This window comes from Manis pentadactyla, chromosome 1, assembly GCF_030020395.1.
Source record: "Manis pentadactyla isolate mManPen7 chromosome 1, mManPen7.hap1, whole genome shotgun sequence".
In the NCBI taxonomy this organism is placed as follows: domain Eukaryota; kingdom Metazoa; phylum Chordata; class Mammalia; order Pholidota; family Manidae; genus Manis; species Manis pentadactyla.
Window position 1 is genome coordinate 194,737,002 of NC_080019.1, and position 22,834 is coordinate 194,759,835.

The 22,834-nt window shown below is 47.6% G+C and overlaps 1 protein-coding gene and 1 long non-coding RNA gene across 5 annotated transcripts; one reads left to right on the forward strand and one right to left on the reverse strand.

Moving 5' to 3' along the window:
- Nucleotides 1-3,536: 3,536 nt before the first annotated feature.
- On the reverse strand, nucleotides 3,537-16,534 carry U2AF1 (U2 small nuclear RNA auxiliary factor 1). Of its 3 annotated transcripts, none has more exons than XM_036911982.2 (8): nucleotides 16,376-16,534; nucleotides 13,140-13,227; nucleotides 10,264-10,330; nucleotides 5,948-5,997; nucleotides 5,691-5,789; nucleotides 5,035-5,168; nucleotides 4,819-4,911; nucleotides 3,537-3,811 (listed from the first exon to the last, which is right to left on the reverse strand). In XM_036911982.2, the coding sequence occupies exons 1-8, from the start codon at nucleotides 16,417-16,419 to the stop codon at nucleotides 3,676-3,678; spliced, it is 711 nt and encodes a 236-aa protein (XP_036767877.1). In that variant the 5' UTR covers nucleotides 16,420-16,534; the 3' UTR covers nucleotides 3,537-3,675. The 3 variants fall into 3 exon arrangements, with proteins under 3 accessions (XP_036767877.1, XP_036767876.1, XP_036767878.1); XM_036911981.2 differs by lacking the exon at nucleotides 10,264-10,330 and adding an exon at nucleotides 9,361-9,427 and having other exon boundaries at nucleotides 16,376-16,533; XM_036911983.2 differs by lacking the exons at nucleotides 13,140-13,227; nucleotides 16,376-16,534 and adding an exon at nucleotides 9,361-9,427 and having other exon boundaries at nucleotides 10,264-10,328.
- LOC118925777 (uncharacterized) lies at nucleotides 16,532-17,327 on the forward strand. Of its 2 annotated transcripts, none has more exons than XR_008998647.1 (2): nucleotides 16,532-16,682; nucleotides 17,054-17,327. It is a non-coding gene; the product is annotated as an uncharacterized LOC118925777 (long non-coding RNA). The 2 variants fall into 2 exon arrangements; XR_005030179.2 differs by having other exon boundaries at nucleotides 16,633-16,769.
- Nucleotides 17,328-22,834: the final 5,507 nt, after the last annotated feature.

The window sequence follows — 22,834 nt, forward strand, 5'->3', positions numbered from 1 at the left end:
ACTGGGCTGTTGGCGGCGGCCGCCTCTGGAGTCGGGCTTCTCCCTGGGACGTCCGCCTCGTCACTGCTCTAGAGTGGCTTGTTTTCAGTACTTTGCTGTGAGAGTCACACATCTCAAGAGAAGTATGGCAGCCAGGGAGCCAGCTAAGAGATGCAACATAAGCACAACTGGGAGTTTAAGAAAACGTGAACAGGACAAATAAATATTGGGAATTCCTAGAGTAAGTCCCATTTAACTGACACATTCAATATGCCTCTGGATTGCTTGCTAATACTTTATTTAGGGTTTTGCATCCACATTCAGAATCGACTCCCCTGCAGTTTGTCCTGTTTGTGAGGTTTTATCAGTATCATATTCATGTAAACGGTCTGGAAGCTGTTCATTTTCTGATTAGGAAAACAAGTACCACCAGTTTGGGTCAACGAGATGGTAGATGCTGGGTGTTCTGGGCAGAAGCAGCTGTGCCTGCCCACGTCAGCCTGAGGCCTCAAGAAGCTGCAGCCCCCATGCTCCTCCCCTGCGGTGTTGCAAGCCACAGGGCAGCCGGAACAGGCCGAGGAAGCTAGTGCTCAGGCCGCCTCTGGGCACTCATCATCCCTTCTATTGCTGTGGCTGAAACTGCCTCTGTATCGTCTGTTACTCACACAGGGACAGCCTGGTCAATTCACCCAGTGTTCCCAAAGCTGTTCCTGTTTCCCAAAGGCTATGAGGATGCACCGCGACAGAGCCCAGTCCAACGAGGTCCCTCCTGCCTTGGGGCATGGCTGCTACAACTTCCCCTGCCTGTCTGGAGTGGCGAGGGAGTCAGACCTCCACGGCCAGTCCTTCTGCTCCTTCCAAAGCCTTCAGGGACTCTGACCCACTTGGCCCTGGAGTGGAGACTCGGCCCCAAGCTCCCCCCCTCTGGTCCCGAGAGTTCTCAGGAGAGGCTGCTTCTGAACCGCCTCCTCTGTCTGGGCAGCCACTGCTCCTGAGTACAGCCTCGCCTGTTTTTGCCCCAAAGGGCCAGCTGAAATATTCTAAATGCTAACCAGGTATTTATTCCATTTTGCTGACTTGTGGCAGGCACATATATGCCTCCCCGAGGGTGCTACCCAAACCCACGGATGCCAAACCCAGACCAGGGAAAGAGGCGAGGCAGGCACTGTGGGGACATGTTCCTGGGGCCGAGCGGCTGACTCGAGGGCCTCGCTTCTGAGACCGCAGTATGGAAGGCCTCGCGTGTGACGGGTGCAGACTCAAGTACGTGAGGCTGAAGTACCTGGGGCCTCACTCCCAGACTCTCCTTTTGTCTAACATTTTCCGTTATAAAAATCTCACGTGCTCCTTCAGGAAACGGTGAAATTTGAAGAGCGATCACAGAACACTCACTTGGCCGGTTACAAGTCACACCCTTATGTTGGCCACCAGGTTTGTGTCTTTGGGAAAATTCACACGGTCTGTTCAAGTCCACAAGCCTGGGAACCACTGGGCAAAACAGTGATACCGTTAGGGGGTACCACCCTCCACGCCCCCGTGACTTCTGGGCACCAAGACCCCAGCCTGAGCGCCCACAGCGGAGCCCTGGAGGGTAGATGCGCAGTACTATTCAGTGCTCACGTGCTTTCTTTCAATCAAGGCCTTTTTTTTTTAAAGAAATAATTTGCAGTTTTATCCTCTTTTGGTAAATAAGGAATCCTGATTTGAGAAGTGAGGCGGTGGTCATTAACCACTTAAGTTTAAACCCTGCAATTCATGTCGCCAACCACGCCTCCAATACTAGTGCCAAGGGAGTGGGTATCGCGGTGGGGGGGCACTGGTGACTCCACTCATCAGTCACACACCTAAAACTGATCTTTCCTAACTGCCACACACACGCGACCAGTGAGCTTACTGTTCACACCTCACACACCAGAACTGCAAGCAAACCGAGTCCCACCCAAGTCAGCCAAGATGCGGGCCCCTTGTTGAGCTCAGCACAGCAGCTGCTCCCTGTGCGGTCGCGGTCCCCACGGGCATCGCAGTCAGGACAGGAACGCCCAGGGTGCTGTCTGGGCCTGAGCATGTTACGAATCGGTTATTTCCAGGGGATTTTCTTGCCTTTCATGACCTCTCTGGACTCAGGGCCCGCATGAAAGACACAGCTCAGCACCAGGGTGCCTGGGCTCCTGCACTGCACTGCTCTGCCCACACAGCTGGCACCCAGCACCTGAGCCCCCTCACCCCACCTGGCTTGCAGGCACTGTTCCTGCTCCTCTTGGTCAGCCAAGTTCAGCGGTACCGTTTACACCACTTCTGACAGGGTTTTCATGTACATTTTAAATAGACTTTCACAGGAAAAGGGAGTTCTAATGAAAGTTAATACAAAGAAAATCTTTGCATACTTCCTCCCCCAGACACAGTGGACATGATGCAATCCGCACAACTTAGATCAAACTTAGGCAGAAAAACCGAAGCACTGGGACTGACTGTCTGGGGATCTGGAGTTAAAAGGATTTAAACAAGATCACCAACCCAAAATGGCCACTGCTTTCTTCAAACCCACCCACCCACCAGCACAAAAATACATGAAACTTCATCTTAGCAGACCCCAAAACTGAACAAAACTCTTGCTCAGCCACTACAATCACTTTTTCCAATCTCACCACAAAACCACTTTCCTAAGACAAACAGATGAAGCTATGCTTCCTTCCAAACACCCAGGCCTGCATTTAGGCACAGGGGTATTTCCTCCTAGACCAAGAACGGAGCTAATGCCCACTCCGAGCTCCTGCTGCTGCCAACAGGACACGGGGCAGACGCTCGCTGGTGCTGTGTCGGGGTCCCATGACAGAACACGAATGCCCAGCAGGGCAGGAGACGTGCGTTTGGGGTCCTGTTTGGGTCTGCCTTTAGGCATGACCTTCTCTGCTCCCAGCTGAGGTGAGTGTGACCTGGAACAGGGTGACAGCTCCCTGCACCCAGACTGCCCCAAGCACTCAAGATGCAGACAGTGCAGGGAGCAGCACAGGGAAGAAGGGTGTGCAGAAAGGCCATGTGTGTCACTGCCAGCTGGGATATGAGCTGCACGCTGCAGCATCAGTGACAGTGCGACCCGGAGACAGGGGGTTCATGTCCCACTTACATTCAGGAAGGTGTGGCAGTTCTTGAAAACTAGAAAACTCAAGAATAGACGAAAAAAATGTAACACTGATGGGTTGACTGACTGCATTTTATCAAGACTGGCTTTCCTACAGATGCCAGCATGGTGCACAGTTACACCTGAGCACTTATTTCAAACTAGGAAGAAAGGGTGCACAGCAGGTGCCCAGGCCAGGCTTCACAGCAGCTTGGGGGAGAGACACCGGGTACCTGTCACCACAGATAGCAAGTAGGTGGGACTTCTCCCCAGAGGGATTCCCCTCACCAGATGGGTGTTTTTCATACTCTTAAGTTTAAAAACACACAAAGTAATGATGGATATTGATCGTTACCTCAAGGACGGACAATGTACAGGCCTGTAAAGGAAGACGGATTTACAGGAAAGACTTCCCGCAAGAAAAAATTTACACCACGAATACTGTATCACTACAAATTTTATTCAGAAACCCATCTTTGTTTTTTTTTGTTGTTTTTTAAAAAAAATTCCCATTATGAACTGGTTTGGTCAATCAATTACAACACTTTCTAGCAGACATACGGTAAAAACGGCATGGCTCAGAATCGCCCAGATCTTTCACGATCTCTTGACCGCCTCCTGTCGCGCTCTCGTCCCCCGCCGCCACCGCCACCACCGCGGCCACGGTCTCTAGACCGAGAGCGACGCTCCCGGGACCGGGACCTCGACCTGTGCCTGCAACGGAGGGAGAGACACAAAGCCATGGCATCCACACCAAGCAGGCAGCGGAAGGCACGGTGCCAATGTTTTACACAATGGATTTCACGGAATTAGTGACACTCATGGAAGAGAAACACGCTGATTAGTAATGAATCCATCGAGATGTCTCTCACTGAACGGCCGGCGCCAACTGAGGGGCACCCTGACCTCTGATGTTCGTGCGACTGCCAGCGGCAGGCGCCTAGAGGGGAGGACACCCGGGCTGTGGCAGCTGCCTCTGGAGCACCCACTCGAGCAGTCAGGGAAATCAAGATTTAAATTTAAGGTGACCTGGACACACACACAGGTTCCTCCCCTCAGACGCTCACTAGCGACTGTGTCCATCAGGCCAGTTTTGCGGGGGAAAACGGGGTTCTTTCCCCCCGTGCCTTTTGTTGACAGTAAAACAGAATCACCAACAACATCTGCATTTGCAGGTACGTGTCTAACAGGGGAGGGATGAGGACCGCTCTGGGGCCTGCGCTTCACCCGAGGAAGAACAAGCGCCTCTTTATACTGATGTCTTGGTTTTCTCTGCCCTGTGGCACATGGTTTGCATTTAAACACCAGGACCAGACAGATGCAGGCTGTACCTGATTCTGCTGTGGGCCACAGGGGCCTTGCCAACCCCCCCCGACACCCACCAAAGGCCCCTGCCCAGATCAACACAGATCAAGACATCCCAACGGAAACACACCGTAAGTAAGGGAAGTTATGAGGCCTGAGAAAATAAAATACTGCACGCATGAACCTGATTTTTATAGTTCGTTAAGAAGGTCTGATCCCTACCTGAGAAGCAGGAAAGTGTGTACAGGGGAAATTCTTCTTTTAGAAGTCCATTTTTATATTTTAAAATATGCACTGCATTCTAGGCAGTGCCTTTTAAAGAACAAAAATGACACTGCAACCAAGCTTTGCTCAAAAAATGTTCTGGGACCCCTGGAACACAGCTGCGTGCCCACCACATACATGGCTGTACTCACTTCTTGCGCCGACGCCCATACAGCTCCCGCCGCAGCTCTCTGGAGATGGGCTTCAAGTGCATGAAGTTGCAGAAGCCTCCGCGTGTACACTCTCTGTGGGCAAGAACCGGCTGCTGTCACATCACGCCTGCTGTCACGTCACACCCACTGTCATGTCACGCCCGCCGTCATGTCCCTCCCGCATCCCGATGCCGGGGGAGCATCCCCCACACCTACCCCATCTCATACTGGCGGCAGCAGGCTTCCCTGAAGTCGGTCACAGGGGAGAGCTCGGCATGGATAGGCTGTCCATTAAACCAACGGTTGTTTAAGTCAATCACAGCCTTTTCTGCATCTTCTTCGCGGCGGAACTGAGAAGACGACACAAAAACGGTTGGCACCCACTGTAGTGACACATTTCCAAATACCGATCCAAGTATGTTTGTGCGAAGTAACTAAGGTGGAATGATGCAGAGCAACTTAAAAACTAAGAGCCTGTATTTACAATTAGATTCATTCTGTGACAGTCCAAGACCACAGTAAATGTCGCCTTGATTTCCAAATTCAATTGGTCAAAAAGAGCAAATGGGATGCTCTGTGTAGGCAATGAAAGTTTAAAAAAACAAACAAACATATACCAGCTTCTGTCCCCCAGTCCAGACAGCTTGTAACCCAAACCTGCAACAATACCCGAGACTGAGAGGACAATGCCCACGGTGCCCTCTATCCTCTTGGCACCCCCAGGCCATGTATGGGCCACAGCCTGTGGAGGCCTGAGCCAGTGCACCCCAGTCCATGAACAGTACTGACCACTGGCGACCACAAGGTTAACAGCTGAGAGAGAGTTAAGGCGAGCATCCTTATCTCCACTCCTATGTGTCAACTTTCCCTACCTTGACATACACGTTCCCAACGAGGTGGTCTCCAAGGTTGTCACAGACGTTCATCTCCTCAACTTCACCGTACTTCTCCTCCATTTCTGTGAAAACCTCCTGCAAGGAGGAACAGTGGTTTAAGGATCAGAGACTAAAGGTAAGTCAATGAACATAATTCATGTTTAAATATTTTTACTAGTGGAGAAGTTTTAATCCCTTCTGTAATTCTAACTAAAGAAGGTGAACAGGTCTATCGGTTTCAAATAGTATCTCACCTCAAAAAACTCATCATAGTGTTCCTGCATCTCGACGTCGCTCACAGCGCCTGCGAACAAGAGAGATCTTGCTGGTTAGACAGGGAACCAGGCACACGAGCTCTGTGCTCAAACTCAAACTGCTACAGTGACACATTAGGTTATCTAGAGAGAAACAACAGAGTTGCCTTCTCCCCAAGCACTGGAGATACTGCATCACAGCTCACTGTTAAAATTCTGAAGTGTGGCCAGATTTTTAAATGCCCCTTACGACAGTCTCAATTCTGGCTATTAAAATCACAACAAGTTTTAATCAGCATCAAAGGGCCACATTTTCAGAAAGTGTGAGGAAAAAGTTGCTCTCAAATTAATAAATTTTTAAATGAAAATTTTCTTCTTTTTAAGATTTAAAATAGAGGCCAAGTAATCACTGCTTTCCCCTGCTTTATTAGGTTAAAATGAAAACCGAAATCAGGGTAAGTGATTAAGAGCTTATATTCCTGACTAGTTTCTTTCACAGATTATCAGCCACACAGAATACAATAGAGTTTTTTGATGCGATTAAAACCCAAATGACCATAAAGACTCAGTAGTGTAATTACCAAGTTCAATTACAGTATTTTGAATGTCCTCTGAAGGAAGGGAAGGTTACAATGCTTTGTTGAAGAAAGCATTCTTATTTTACATTCCAAAACTAGTTCTCCAGGTTTATTCTTCATAAGTCAGATGTACTAAGTGAAATCATGTTCAGTTGTGGGTAGATTTTGCAAATTTACATTCTATCCCCACTATCATTCTCTCTACCAAACTTTACCGTTCAAATTCTAGAGTTCTCTCAACCTAAATCTGAGAAGCCATAAGGCTGGTGTGTCAATAAACTGATGGTCAGGGAGGCTGCAAAGGCCTGAGCAGCTTGGCTGGGCCAGCTTAGCCTCACTTGTTCCCACCCATGGGCCGCACTCCTGGACTGGCAGCCTCATCCAGCACGTGCCACCGAGGGCATCTGGGCTGTGGCACAGGGCTCCCTCCAGACTGTGTGCCTTTGAGCAGCATCCCAGCTATCTTGATAACCTTGTTAAGTTTAAGGCTAAGAACTTCAAACTTCTGATTGTGAAAATGATTGACATGTGCTTTCTAATCTGTAGTGGGTGGGGTGCTGGCCTCCCTGCATTTTAGGAACTTCTGAATTTCCAGGAATCCAGCTTGCTTTAGAACCCACAGTTTATTGAATGAATAAGGCAACTCCTCCTCCTGACAGCCCAGTCAATTTAAGAGCCATCACGAACATACTTATCTCCTTCCCTGAGTAGGAATTAACTAAACAACAGAGACGCTAGTCCAGCAAAGCCCATTCCAAAGGGCAGCTTTTAATGTTTAAAATTAATTTCCTTCTTCACACCAGAAAAAATGAGAAGAGATAAATGTTTACATGCTCAAAATTTTAGCAGTGTTGAGCAGCTCTGGTGTTTTTTTTTTTTATCCTGTTACTATGTAACAGATTATTGTATTTCAGCAACTTCTGGAAAGTTGGTTTTGGAAAATGCTTGATACATTTTATCTTCTGCCCTCTGCTTAAATTTTGTTGAGTCAAGCAAAATGACTTGAAAGGCAGAGATGAGTGATTAAAACTGGTCAACTGAAAAATCATGTACATGACTCAATATATATTATTTTTAATTAATACAACTTGAAAAATACCCAGTTTCTTAAAGAAACATTCTTAAACTGGGATTCATATTTCAGGTTAATCCAAACACAAGAGGTTTATTTTTCTACAGATGAAAAGATGTGTTAAAAAGAGCCAGTCATTTTAGGAAAATGATGAACTGTCTGGTTGAAATTTTATTGGAAAAGTTTGTTGCCAAATGTTTCTATCAACTTAGATTGATATTCTTCCTAGAGTGCAAACTCAGGATTTCATTTAATTTGTACAATCTGGACCCCAGAATTGGACAATTTAGTATGGCTAAGCTTTGATTTTGTAGCATACGCAAAATCAGAGTACTGTGCATTGCAGATAAAGACACAAAGAAACTAACACGACATTCTTCTGTCAATAAAGCATACGCAGTCCCCACGTAGACCATCAGGGCAAAGGATTATTAATTATTGTTACTCAGTTATCTACTTTCATTCATTTTTACTCCAGGGCAGGGCTGTACAAAAACTATTTAATAAGTCCATATATAAACATTCCCCTTCACCTCAGTAGGAAGTTTATTATTTCCTTAAGAAACAAAACAAAAACCAGGTGTTTTGAACCAAGGGCTACCAAATAAATCCCACTTCCACTAGGTTCAGGTAAGAAACTAACTCTCTACTATTTAGGGCAGGATTAGCAATAAAAACCAGTTAGTGTCTTGGCAGGAAAATTTACAAGTCCCCCCTGCACAGACATACCTGCCCATGCACATAACCAGGGCACCTCCCAGCTGGCCCCAGGGGATGCCTGTTGGGGTAATTTTACCCAGTGTGGGTCAACCTACAAATTGAGGGGCGCCAGGCCCAGGGTACTTGATCTGGGTCTGGGCTGTTCAGGGGTGCCTTATCAGAGTGCCATCTGTTCATTTTTACAGCTGTGAACAAATGGGTGAATGAGAAGCACCTACCTTTTGATTTGGACCCCTTGAATTTAACAAGAGTCCACAATATTCAGTTCAATTTATCCAGAGGATTAAATTGAATCTACAGCTTAAGAGTTAAAAGTTTAAATTTTAGCTTTCTTGACATTTACAATCGCAGTAATACATAGTCTGTTCTCTAAAAGATACCCTGCAGTAAATGCAATGTGCATGAATAACTGAAATTTTAGCATTTCCCACTATGGGAAGAAATTGGTAATGTACTGAATGCCCAGTTTTGCTCTCTTTCCCCACCAAATGTAATGGACTAACTCCTGAACTTGGAGATAGTTGGCACAGGGCCGGTGCTGAGGACAATTCAGGGGATCAGTGCAACTCAGAAGGCCCTCACTGGAGAAGCACCTCTGAATGATGCTCTCACAATTACACCATGACCTTGAAATGGAGTCTAAGGAAAAAAGTCTAATAAAACCTGAAAAATATTTTCAGAACAGTCTTTTTAAAGTAAGAGAAACTTTCAAATACTGTTGCTTTTAAGAGGGAAGAATGTAACTCCACATTTACTTCCAAGTACATTCTCCCCCTGGGATGACGGTCAAGGTAAATAAGGGAAGAAAGAGCAGAGGCTCCAGACCGTTGGAAAGGGCATCTTTTCCAGCCACTCTGCTCATTCTTAAATAGGTGGGCAGGAGCCCCAATCTCAAACAGGTTTCCATGGGGTCAGTGGGACAAAAGCTCTCAACACCTCTAGCGAAGGCGGTCCTTGACACTACAGTGGCAGACTGATGGAGTTGACACTGAGCTCTGACACGCAAGCCCAGGGAACCAGGGAAGGAACTTGTATGAACTTACAGCGCAAACCGTCAGCAGACTGGGAAGAGTTTTGAGGGTTACGGTAAATGTTCAAGAGGGCAATGGTCTGAAATACAAAACGCAACAACTTTATATTATGGAAAATTTAAATTTAAACACTTAACCGGTTTCCTGTGGCGATCACTTCAGTCAAGACTCAGTGCTGAAAAAAGAGTAAGTTATTTTCTTTTGAAGCAGAGATGTTCTCTTTAGCTGATGGCTGTCTTGGAGCACCCTAACTCTGCGATGACAGAGATTCCATGATATGCTGATATTGTATTTCTGGTAATAGAATGTAAAAACTCTCTATTTCAAAGTTCCAATCCAGTTAAGAGTGCAAACAACTTGGGAGACTACTACCAAAATATTCTTAGAGGTTACAGAAAACTTTTAACAAACTGAGAAAGCAAAGTGCTAAACTGATGACAAAACTACTGCATTATAGAAATACAATAATTACATATCATGAAATCTCCACTTCCTGGAAGAAAAATTGTAATGGTGAAATAAAACCCACACTTATTGGGCAACTTACCTTACTGATTCCTAAATACTCCTAAGATTTTTAATGTTACAGAAAGAACTTAATAAAGCCAGGGGTCCAGTCACTGTAAAGACCAATGATTGGCTGACAATGCTCAAATGTCACATGGCCAGGCCCCTTCTCAGTAACAAATGCCAACAAGAGGCGGCAACCCGGCCAGCGACCTTCCCTAGCACAGCCTCCTGAACGTGGCTGACTATCAAGTTCTTGCTGTATGCACCAGGGCCTGGGTCCATCACCTTGTCCTGTTTGCAACAGCTCTATGTCAGCAGCTCAGAAGCCAACACTATTTGTCTCAATTAAGAGTGGGCTCTTTAACACCATTGTTTGAAAAAAATTTCTCCAACTGTGGGACTTACAGTGTGAGCCGTCAGCCGTCTGTGCACTGTTTTGGGGGTTACGATAGATGTTTTGAATCAAGATGGTCTGCGGGGAAAAAAAAATAAAAAGGGGAATTCTACTGGCTGCTGTGCATATATCAGACAATTGCAAAGAGACAACTTGTTTGCAAATGGCTCAATGCTTGTTTGTTGTTTCCCGCAAGCCAGACACTTGTCTTCTGAAGAATACACCCAAACCATCATATTATGAAAACAGAGTTTGAGCAGTGACTTAGGTCAAGTCAGCCAGCAACCAAGAAGAAATTATTTTTGAGTAGTCCCACATTATTGAAGTATTTTAATCCAAGATAAATAATGCAACACTAATGTTTTCTTATACTTCAAGCTAGCAGCCACTAAGATGTCAAAAAATTCACCTTATAATCATATTCCCAATACAAAATTATTTTTAAAAACCAAATGTGTAAGTCAACTGTATGCAGTCCATCAAGCTCTCTGGTCTCGCAGGAAACAGGTGCACCCAATGGGTTTCCTGAGCATCACAGACACATATCACGTTACATTTGCTTGGCAGGACCTCTGTTTACATAATACAATAGCTTAAACATTTGTTCTTTTCCAATCCTTCTTTTAAGGGAAAAATCCTTTTAGCCCTTGTGCTTTAAACTGGATCAGGCAGACTTGAAACCTTACATTGTACCGTTCTTCTTAAAATCAAGTTGTCTGAAAAAACAAACCATGTTTAAGTTAGTAGGCTAATATAGTACATGAATCTTAATGTCCACATCACTGCAAGCAGCTTAAAAAGAAACCCACAGAGACATACAAGCTGAACCAATAAACCAAATGATTTAGGAAAAATGTCTCAACACTTGTCAAAGCCTTCTATAAGTGGTTTCACAGACACCAGCCAGCCCCATTTCTAGTTACGTTTAAAGGGAGAGGCCGTGTGGGTACCCCCCTGGCACAGGCCTGCTGCAGGAAAGGAGTCCTGCTTGGGAGGAGCACCCAAAAGCCAGACGGCCCAGGCGTGGCATGCAGAATGAAGGCGTGGCATTCAGGGCCTGGCATCTTCTCCCAGCTGTGAGCATTGCCCGGAGTCAACTTATCTCAGGCCTTGGAAGTTTCCCAAAGCTGACCTGACTCAATTTTCAGCTGGAATCACAAGTGTGTGACAACTCTGGCGTACGTTTTACTGAGCCCAGTCACAACAGGAAATTCATTTTTGGTTTCATTCAGGCCATCTGGCAGTGGCTGTTTAATTAAAGGGAGCAATGCAGTTCCACTAAAATCAGGGGTGGGCAGGACCACCTAAAACCAACCACCCAACCAGGCAAATCTAAGCATTATACCCATGTTCACACCTACAACTCACCCACCCAACTGGATGGAACCACCGCCGTTTTGCCCACATACTCATATTAACTGCTGAGGTAGTCATGGACCCAGAAAGAAAACAAACCAAGCGTCTCTGGGGTAGCTTAAAGAAAACTTCTGTAAAGGGACAATTTCTCAGCCCAACACCTGGTACATCTCCAAGTAATGCCCCTCCCATCAAAGAATTCAGTGGCCACTTAAGATGCTTGGTTACTGCCCAATCTACAGCCACTGGATTGCTGGGGAGATTTGGTTCATGAGTCAAAGCACTTTAAAAAAATTTTACAGTAAGCAATTTAAAGCAAGTTCTCCAATACTCTGAAATTCAAAGAACAGATATGTTCAAAACCATTAAAAGGTAGATTCTTGTTATACTAACCATTTGGCCATAGGGGTAGTGGGGGAAGGAAGCCATCACCACCCCTTCTAAAAATACATTAAACTATGCGGTTTTCTATGGGCTTAAACTAGAAAATACTAATGTCTCTTTCTTAGAGCAATTGGCTGATTTTCCTGAATACTTATAGGAAAACATAATGTCTGCTCTGTTAGGAGTTTAAAACATGAACAGAAAGAAAGATGTGCGCTCCAGGGCAGAGTCCAGCAACTTCATGGGCCACACAAAACAGTGACCCCATGGTTCAGCGGCTCACACCCAGACCTTAGGGCTGGCTAGGAGCTGCTCAACAGACCTCAGTCTAGAAAGACCAACATGTAGATTTTTCAAATTCCCAATGTTTGGGTAAACATGGGCGGGGTCTTCTGTTCCTATGAGAGGTGCTTTCCCCCTTTCATTTGTCAGTGATCATGCGTGGGTGCAAACCCCTGCCTTTTCTTCAATTAACCAAAAGTAAACATCAAAAATCACTATTTTTGACTGATCTGAACTCACAACAGAGCTAAGCCCAAGAGAACAGGTACTGGTCTATGAGCTGAACAGAATGGCTACAAATAACTGAAAATAAATGTCCAATGTTAATTTTTAATGTTTCTGTGTTATGACACAACTTGCTGTTCCCTCAACTAGAGATCCATAGAGGACATATCCAGGAGAACCAGGGATCCCAAGTGCACAGCACGGTGGGTCTGCTGACAGGCCACCTCTACTGCCTAGAGAGGGCAAAGGGCAGAAAGCCCGCTCTGCACCTACCGGAAAGAGGCCACGTTAATGCTGGTGTGGCTGCCCCTCTGGACCCATGTCTATTAGAGGGGCAGGGAAGGTGACAAGGCAGAGAGGGCCAGTCACAGCCAACATGCAAACGTTAAAACCTCTTTTTAAAGTTTTTAAAAAGAACTTTGAAGAGGAACTGGTGCTCTCATACATTCTACTGTGGGTGGTTCACCTGCCTCATTCCCATTTAAATAAGACATTCACTTATGAACACGAGTGGAAAATAAAACACCTAGAGAAAAAAAGTGACCTGCTTAACACATGGGAATTATTAACTGCCTCTGTAAAGTACATGAAGTTTTGATAATTTACATGAAAACAGAAAAAAAAAGAAAAACAAACAAACCTGGCTAAAGGTCGGTTTATTGTGCAACCGAGAGCATCTGTCTCCATGACGACATGCTCCAATTTTGAAATAAAATGAACAGTTGACTCTGTAAAGGAAAATAAGAGTTGATTATTTTCCTGAGACGATAACCAACAGATGGAGATACATCAGCATGATATAGGTTATCAAAGTATTATTCTTTTACTTCACAAAAACATAGGTATGTGGTTTTTTATTGGTGGCAAGACCCTCCCCCTTCAGTGTTTTAGGACCACTTAGCTTCACTTGGCTCACTGCAAATACACTGCTGTCAATGCAAAGGGCTCTAATTCTACCCATTCCTTCTCTTTCAAACCCCCTACTTTCAACTACTTTCACTGATCGCTTGTTTTCTCTTGAACATGTATTGAATGAGTCTAAGACTGAATTTCACTTAGAATCTCTGTTCTCTAGTCTTCCCCTCTCTCAAAGACACCAACGCAGTGCAGGGAGGGTCAAGATCTGGACTCTGCTACTGGCTGAGTGGGTTGGAACAAGCCACCCACCTCTCTGGGTCTCAGGGGCCATCTATAAAATGAGGAAAATGCCAACCTGGCATTGTCCTGAGGATTGGACATAATGCACGGGAGCCTCCTTCACAGTGCTCATTAAATGCAATCATTACTTAAATAAAAAAAAACAAACTCTAGCTCCTCTCACCAATGACACTAGACCAATAGCAAACATCCAAAAATAGGTCTGAAGTAGTAATTCTCTTGGTTTAAATACACTTGAGAAGACCCAGCAGGGAACTCAACCTGCTTGTAGGAACTATCTAAGGCCATCTTCTGTCACCAAAGAAAAGCCGTCCCTTAATACTGTTTGAACACAGACAATTCAGATCAAAATTAGCAATCCAGCCAGTGTGACAGCAGTACCAGGTGGCTTGGAAGATCTGTGATGGATTATGAAATCTTATTAGATGGGTCCCATTCAAATTTAGACTTGCAGAGGCAGGAAGGTTACCCTGTAGAGTCAATTTTTTAGCAAGTGCCATGTTTAGGTAGCCAATCCAGAGGTAAGACTGAAGGATCTCAATGAAATCTGATGGACCATGAAGATCAAACTAGCTATTAATTTATTATTAGTTAGCAATAAAGATGAAAACACCTGAATTTGTCAGGAGAGGAAAATAATTATGTATTTACTTGCAAACTTTTAGATCTTAGTTTAGATCATCTAACTTATATATATATAACATTGTCTTCAGGGAGTCCACTCAAAAAAAAAAAAAAAAGAGTTTACTTAAAAAATACCCAGAATGGGCAAAATCCCTGCCTGAACAAATTAATATCCAACTATTCTATGGAATTAAAACAGTCCTTGTTACTGTACTTCCAGAAATAGCTTTCATTTCATAATGCCCAGTTAATGATTGAGTTTAGTATATTAGTCCAGACTTTTCTAGCAATAAACTTCAGTGATGTTTATTAAACTACTGAAATAAAACAAAAAGATATAAAAGGTGTGACTATTACATATTAGAAAGATTAATCTATAATTGCACTTAGAAAGTGTCCGTAATGTTGAATGTATAATTTACCTACTTTCAATTTGTAGAGACATATTTTACCTCTAGCTTAAAAGTTACCAAGAATCATCATCATCACTTTTTAGGAGTTGATATTGGTTTCTTGGCAACTAAAACCCCCATCTCCCTAAAATGAGAATATGAGTAACCTAGATTAAATAATCTAGTCCTGAAATAAAGTCATAACTTCCACCATATAGCTCTGACAGGCTGAAATGTGGTTATGTATAGCAGGAATATAAAAAATGTTATTGGAATAAAGTTCTGAGTTTTATAGAATAAGAGTGAAGATACCACCTGATACATAGCTTTTTACAAGAACAAGGAAAACAAACCTCATGGAGCAGAAAACAGGACCCATAGGAAAATAAGCTAAAGGGTGCAATTAACCACACATGTACTTCAGCTTATGCTCAGAGAAGCCTCTTTTCCCAGCACATCTGATTCGTTCATTCAAGATCATGTTTCAAAGCAAGTTCCCCCAAATGCCTTCTCTGCGAGCCCACAGCATCCAGGGAGCACACACCTTCCACAACAGTTTACACGTTGTTTTATTTTTTGCATTTAAACCCCTTTCAGTTAAATTTAACGCATAGAGGTATCTTTTACAGGACAAGTATCCCTTCTCTCCTTGAATTCCTTGAGAACAAGATCTAGATTTTATCCACTTTGAGTCCCCAGAAATTGGCTTAGGCATGACATCCAATAAATACTTCTAGAGTGATTATGACTTTCTCTTGTAATTTTTGCTAAGAAAAAATATAACCCCCTCTTCAAGCAACACAGGAGAGTCTATCACGTGTAAGACATTTTACCAGACTGCACCCTGGAAAACAGAAACAATTTAAATAGCGTTTGAAAAAGTGGTATGAAACATTGTGACAAACTTAGGGTTTCCTATTACGAATGTATATTCACACAATTCTTGTACAACTGTGAAGAACGCCAAGATGGTACACTGTTCAAAAAGTAGATCAAGCCAGATGCTTAGTCTTTAGATTTTCAAAGTAAGAATTATCTTCCAAATGTCCGAAAACATTTCCTGTAGTCTAAACTTCAATCCACTGGAAATGAATACATGCCAAGGTGACAAAATAAAATTAAAAAAATTTTACCTTTAACCCGATTAGGGAAGGCATACAATCTTAAAAAGGGCGGGGAGGATACCTTTTTCCATATATTAGAATTGCACATCTTAAAAGCAGCTTACGTCTTTTATGACTACTTAACCCAGTCCAATCAAGGGTTCTTATGACCCCGATCGTCGCTTAAACACGCCAAAGGCTTGTTAAGCGGATACAACCCTAACAGGACCCTAAGTTACCTAACGGCTTAACAGGGGCGAGGTTTGTACCCCAGCGTACCCTACTCGACACTGAAGGCTCAAAGTTGGAGAACCCGGTTAATCCTGACAACTTCAGCACAACTCGGGACCGCTTCCGAGAGCCGGGGTCGCGGGCCCGGGGTCGCCCACAGGCGCCGAGACCGCGCCGCGCACCGAGCGGAAGCCCGCCGCCCGCCCGAGAGCCCACGAGGCGGCAGCGCGCGGCTTCCGAGGCCGGAAGGGCCGCCGCGCCCCTCCCCCGCCCGCCCGCCTGCCCGCCGCAGCTCCGGCCCCGCCGCCGCGCCCGCCCGCACTCGCCCGTCTCCCCGGCCCGAGCCCCGGCGGGCGGTTCTCACTCACTTGTCTTTCTCGGTGCCGAAGATGGACGCCAAGTACTCCGCCATTTCCCACCCGCCGCCGCCGACACTGCTGCCGACGCCGCCGTCCCTGCCCGACGCCCGCGGGAGACGTCACGGACGCGACGACGCTCTCCCGCTCCGGCGGCGTGTGGCTCTGCCCAATCGGGCGAGGCGCTGTCTCCGCGTGGGCGGGACTTGGCGCGCGCAGGCGGTGCCGCCCCCTCCGCCCCGGAGCCGCGAGCTGCCCGCCGGCACCTCCTGCCGGTGCCCGCCTCGGGGAGATGCGTGGGCCAACCGCCCCGGGGGAGGTAGGCGCGGAGGAGAAGCGGGCGCGGGCGGGCATCTCCGCGCAGGCGCCGGAGCCCCTGGCGGGTTCCGCGGGCGCACTCCTGCAGGTGCTTGCTTTCCGGGGGTCGTCGTCTCCCGAGCCCCCGCCGCGGGCGAAGACGCCCGCCCCTGCTGCCCTCGGGTCCGTTCTCGGGAAGGCCCGACGGGTTTCGGAGGGCGGTGCCCGCAGAGCCGGTGCCGCAGTGGACCTGGGGACACCGGGAGCGCCCGGGGCGCGCTCTCGCTGAAATCCCGAGCTCGGGTCACAGACCGAGGGAACGCGAGGCCCTGCCTGCTCCAGACGTGGCCATTTCCAATTTTTCTAGCTTATTCTGTTTTTATTTTTTTGAAGTAAGAAGATACGGTTTGGGTCCCTCCTTTTCATCCGCCTTGCGCTCTTGCCTGTGACCATCCAGCTGGAGGCCGCTGCCCCGAGCGCTTTCCTAGCAGTCATGCCGCCAATAGCCTGCTAGCCTGCGTGAGCTCTTTAGTACAGGGGACAAATGCATCCTGCTTTGCAACCTCAGGGCCTTGATAATTAAATAGATGAACAACACCGGTTTTATTCTTGGATGAAGACTGCACAAAAATAAGTTATCCTGGAATAAATGTTTAAATATTTTAGGGGTCTGTAGTGTGTTCAAGTTTGGTATAGAACAGGTTTGAAAATGGGTGGATATGAAGACATGATAATTCTATGCTTATGTAATCTCAAGCCGCTGTGAGGCTCCCTGGGGTTCCTTTGGACACAATTTGAGAACCACCATAGGTGGTGGGTATTGGGGAATTTCAAGAGGGAGCTATTTTCACACTGGTGCTTTAGAAGGATCACCCAGGGCTGTGTGAAGGATGGTGTGTTAGTTTCCTATTGTTGCCGTACTGAGTATCTCACAGTTCTGCAGTTCAGAAATCTGGTAGTCTCCAAGGCTTCTCCACCCTGGACCCCTCAAGGCTGAAATCAGGGGGCTGGCCAGACCCGACTCTTGGGGGGCTCCAGGGAAGAATTGTTCTCAGGCTCACTCAGGTTGTTGGTAGGACTTGAGGCCATGTAGTCAAGAGGGCTGAATTTGCTATTGCTGGCATTGGGTCAGCTTCTAGGTGCCACCTGTGCTGCCTGGCTCACGGCTCCCTTCAGAGACTGCGGGTTGCGTTGTTCTCATGCTTTGGGCCTCTTCTTGTCTCATCGACCTTTGCCTCTAGTCAGGGGCATCGCTCTGCTTTTAAGGGCTCCAGTTACTAGGCTGGGCCTACCTGCATAGTCCTGGATAATCTCCCCACTTTAAGGCCTGCAACCTTCATTACATCAGTGGATTCTCATCATCGCGGTCCTTATCTGGGTGTTTGGATAACCCGGGACGAGACTCTCGGGGGGCATGTCATCAGAGTTCTGCCTGGATGTGAGGGGCACAAGAGCAGGGGTGAGAAGGGGTTAGAGGAGGAGGTAGGCAGGGGAGAAGTGAGGCCTACTTAATTTAGGTAAGTGTGTTTTCCTTGGGGCAAACAGTCCATATTTTGTCAGATCCCCAAAGGGGTCTTTACCCTCAAAAGTTAAGAGGAATCCCATGCCCTTGAGGGTCCTGGAAGTTGCCTGCTGGTTAAGAACCCCAAGTATTGCAGAAAGCAGGTTGAGGGCCACAGACCAAGGAGCAGCAGTGCTGGGGGCCAGTGCAGTTGTCAGAACCCTGGGCTGCAAGTTACACCATGGCTACTGTGATGGGCTGAACTGTGTCCCCCGGAATTCATGTGTGGAAGCCCTCACTCCCAACACATCAGAATGTGATGTGGAGGTGGGGTCTTGAGGTGAGTTAAAATGAGATGTCTAGGGTGGGCCCTGATCCAATCTGACTGGTGTCCTTATAAGAAAAGGTTATGAGAAGGGTGCACACGGGGGGACACGGGGGTGGGCTTGGGGACAACCACATGAGGACATGGGAGGTGGAGTCTCCACGCCCAGGAGAGAGGCCTCAGAGGAATCAGCCCTGCCAGCACCTGGGTCTCGGATGTTCAGCCTGCAGGACGGAGAAAGAATGAATGTCTGTTGTTTAAGCTGTATGTTCCTGGTGCTTCAAAGGGATTGTAAGGAGATCGGATGATTCACCTCATTGCTGGGGGAGCTGGTTTGCCAGCTCTGACGCGGCCACACATACCATCCAGCAGGAGCTGAGGGGGAGTGGCCCTGCGGGGGTGGTTCTGGCCTCCTGGGAGATGGGGTTATCTTTGTATGACCTCACCTCACCTGCCCTGCCTGCCTGCCCCTGGGTCCCCACAGGCAGAGGACACGTTATGACCCATCCACGGCTTTGGGACTTGGCTCTGCACCTCAATTTGGCTCATGAAATGTGAGAGGATATAATGCCAGCCACGTCTGAAAGAGCAGGTTTCAGGTGTCTGCTCCCTGCTGATGGGGCCCTGCATGAGAACCACATGGAACAGGCTGACCACACCTGCAGCCGGAATCAGCCACCAGGGGCCTTGCAAGCAAGGGAGCTGGGAGGATATTTGTTTCTGGAAGCCACTGAGGTTTTAGCATTGTTCCATAGCATCCCTGCAGGACAGTAGACTGATTCAGCATACATGTGAGTGGCCTATCAGACGTTCAAGTTGAAATGACCAGCAGCGTTAATACATAGCAACAAACTGCCAGGTGGAATGTTCTGTGATGTTGGAAATGCCCAACATCTGTGCTGTCCAAGGACATGATGGCCACTGGCTGTTGTGGCTTTTGGGCACTTGGAATGAAGCTAGTGTGATTAAGGTGCCCGATTTTAGATTTTATTTAATTCTAATTAATGTGCATTTAAACATAAGTAGCCACATGTGGCTACCGACTGCTATACCAGACAGCACAGGTGTGTAAGCATCTGAAGTTCAGGGGATGGGCCCAGGCGAGTGGCATCCTTGGGATTCATTCATATGTATAGAGTTAGCATATATATATGGAATCCTGGAACATGTATACACAATTGTAGTTCAAGTGTGTTTTCCTGAGGGCAAACAGTCCATAATTTTGTCAGATCCCCAAAGAGGTCTTTACCCTCAAAGTTAAGAGGAATCCCAAGCCTTGAGGGTCCTGGATGTTGCCTGCTGGTTAAGAACCCAATTATTGAGAAAGCAGGTTGAGGGCCACAGACAAAGGAGCAGCAGTGTTGGGGGCCACAGCAGGACCCCTCAGAGGAGCCTGGGCAGTGAGCAAGCCAGAGTGAGGAAGCTAGGTGTGGATAAAATGAGAGTTCCTGTGGCCAGGATTCTCACCTGACTGGTTGACCAGCTCACTGCACACCTGTGGGCACTACATGGCTGTTAACTCTATAAAAAGAGCTCTGCCCAGTGCTCTGGGCATGACACGGTGGCAGGGCTGCAAGGCTGCAGGAGAGCAGAGCAGAGGCTGGAGTGGTGGTAGCACCAAGGACAGAGGCCCAGAGGACGGCTGTGCGAGATGGCTGTGCAAGACGACTGTGCAGAGAGGCCCGGAGGATGGCTGTGTGGGACGGCTGTGCGGCAGAGGGGCCCAGAGGCAGAGACCGGCTTGCTGCATGCAGACTTGCTCTGAGTGAATCGAATTTTAGTGACTGACCTGCCACCTGGAAATAAAGTTGGGTATAACACTTTCACCCCAAGAACGTTTTGCTGTCAATTTCTTTGGTCACACTGACTCCATAGTGAACTTGCCTGGGGCTGAAACCCATTGGCAAGACACCAGGGGACTGGATGGGCTCAACAGCAGCCTCACAACACAGGTGGGAAGATGTGGTCAGGAAGCAGGCTGTGCAAGAAGCAGGGGCTTGGGTCATTGTGGCTGGGTGGGTGCTGTTTGCTGAGCACCAATGTTTGGATGAATCCACTTGTTTGAATAGCATCTCTTTTGGCAGCAGAGCATCCCCCAGCTGGGGAAGAGCTGGATCAGCAAACCAGAACCCTCGCTTAGGCAAAGCAGGGACTCAAGGGTGAGGGCAGATAAGTGACAACTCAGATGCCAGTCCAGCAGGTAGCACTGCATCCGGAGGGTGCAGCAGCAGGACGTGGGCCAGGGAGGGAAATAGGGGTCATCTGTGGGGTCTCTGGGAGAAGTGGCAGAAGCAGAGAAAGGCCTGTGGGTGGGAGCTGAGCTGAAGTGCAAGGCTGTACAACAAGGAACTGATGTGAGAGTGCCCTTCATCCCTTTGTCCATCCGTCCGTCCACCTATGCATGCATCCCCCCGTCTGTCCATCTGTCCTCACATCCATCCATCTGTCCATCCACTACCTGATATTTGGGGGGCATATCTGATTTGCCAGATTCAGAGGCAGGCGCCCAAACTGGAAGACAGATCTCCGCTTTCAAGTCCGCCAGTCACACCTTGAGTTCAGCATGTCTCCGGCTGATCTGACAGCCACTGGCCGCTGTGTTCACCCCCAGACCTGCTCAGCACATAGGCCATGTCAGTCGTCCAGACCAGAGGTCCTGGCGGCTGTCCTTGCTTGTCTGGTTCCCTTCCTCTTGCACCCATTCCAGCTTCTCTCACTCGCCTCTGCGTGTGGCCATGCGCTGGTGTACCTGGGCCACAGGAGGATCTGTGCTGCCGCCCCAGTCCACTCAGGCTGCTGAGACCACGTGAGGACTGTGGCTCCGACACTCATTTCTCACCCTGCTGGAGGCTGGGAAGTCCAGGATCAAGATGCCGGCCGACCTGGTTCCTGGTGGGGCTGTCCTCCTGGTTTGCAGATGGCTGTCTTGTGTGTTCTCATATGGCAGAAGCGGTGGGGGGACTAGCTCTCTCACGGCTCTTACAAGGGCAGTAATTCAATGGTGAGGGCTCCACCCACCCTCAGGACCTTGTCTCCTCTTGAAAACCCCACCTCCAAATACCATCACATTGGGTGTTAAAAATACAAAGCTCAAAGTGGCATCACTTTAAGGCCCCACATCAGTAAACTAAGACTTAATACTTAACCTAACTATAGTTTCAACTCCTGCCCCAGGAATGTAGCCTTTGACCAGTCAAACTGGGATTTCCTGGTTGGTGCTAGAACCGTAGACCCCTTCCTTCCCCTGAGGATGGTGACCTTGTCTAAAGCAATGTATCCCTCGCTAATAAGTTAATTTTTTTCTGCCCCCCTGCCTTTAAAAACTGTCCAGTTTGTGCAGCCCCTCAGAACTCCCCTCGGCTTGGTAGACGAGATGCTGCCTAATTGATTCATGAATCATTGAATAAAGTCAATTAGATATACAGATTTACTCGGTTGAATTTAGTTTTTTAACAGGGGGTTAGGGTTTTGACATAGGAATTTTGAGTAGATATATTCAGACTGCAACAGCCATCTCCCCCTTCTCTTTCCCAGGGGGCTGTTCATCCTCTCACAGGCTCTGCGGAAGATGCACATTTGCCCTGTCACTCCCTGCCTGGAGTCCTCTGTGGCTCCTGAGCACCTGGGCTTGGCAAGGCCTCACAAGTGCTGCGTCTGCTGCTTGGCTGACCCCCTCCCTTCAACACCCCGCTGGTCCTTTGAGACTGTCTGCAGCCTCAGGCCACCTTTCCTGCTGGGGCCTGGCTCACTGGCATCTCACAGTTCGCCCTCCTTGCCTGCAGACCTGGATTTGAAACCCTGCTTTGCATCCATGGTGTCTCAGTTCGTTCAGGCTGCTGTAACAGAACAGCCCAGACGGGGGCTCATGAACGACAGACATTCCCTCCTCGCGGCCGTGGAGGCCGGGGGCCGAGAGCCAGGCGCCCGCAGCTCCGGTGTCTGTGAGGGATGCTTCCTGGTTCCCTCTTCCCATGACCACCTTCTTCCTGTGTCCTCACGTGGGGGCAGGCGCTTCCTGGGGTCCTTTTCACAAGGGCCCCCAACACTGCTGCTCCTTTGTCTGTGGCCCTCAACCTGCTTTCTCAATAATTGGGTTCTTAACCAGCAGGCAACATCCAGGACCCTCAAGGCTTGGGATTCCTCTTAACTTTGAGGGTAAAGACCTCTTTGGGGATCTGACAAAATTATGGACTGTTTGCCCTCAGGAAAACACACTTGAACTACAATTGTGTATACATGTTCCAGGATTCCATATATATATATGCTAACTCTATACATATGAATGAATCCCAAGGATGCCACTCGCCTGGGCCCATCCCCTGAACTTCAGATGCTTACACACCTGTGC

Excerpts from the sequence above, each read along its gene's own strand:
- U2AF1 (XM_036911982.2), bottom strand. The coding sequence starts at position 16,419 with ATGGCGGAGTACTTGGCGTCCATCTTCGGCACCGAGAAAGACAA. Across the intron at positions 5,790-5,947 it reads ACTATGATGAGTTTTTTGAG|GAGGTTTTCACAGAAATGGA; the intron begins GTGAGATACTAT and ends TCCTCCTTGCAG. Across the intron at positions 3,812-4,818 it reads TATGGGCGTCGGCGCAAGAA|GCACAGGTCGAGGTCCCGGT; the intron begins GTGAGTACAGCC and ends CCTCCGTTGCAG.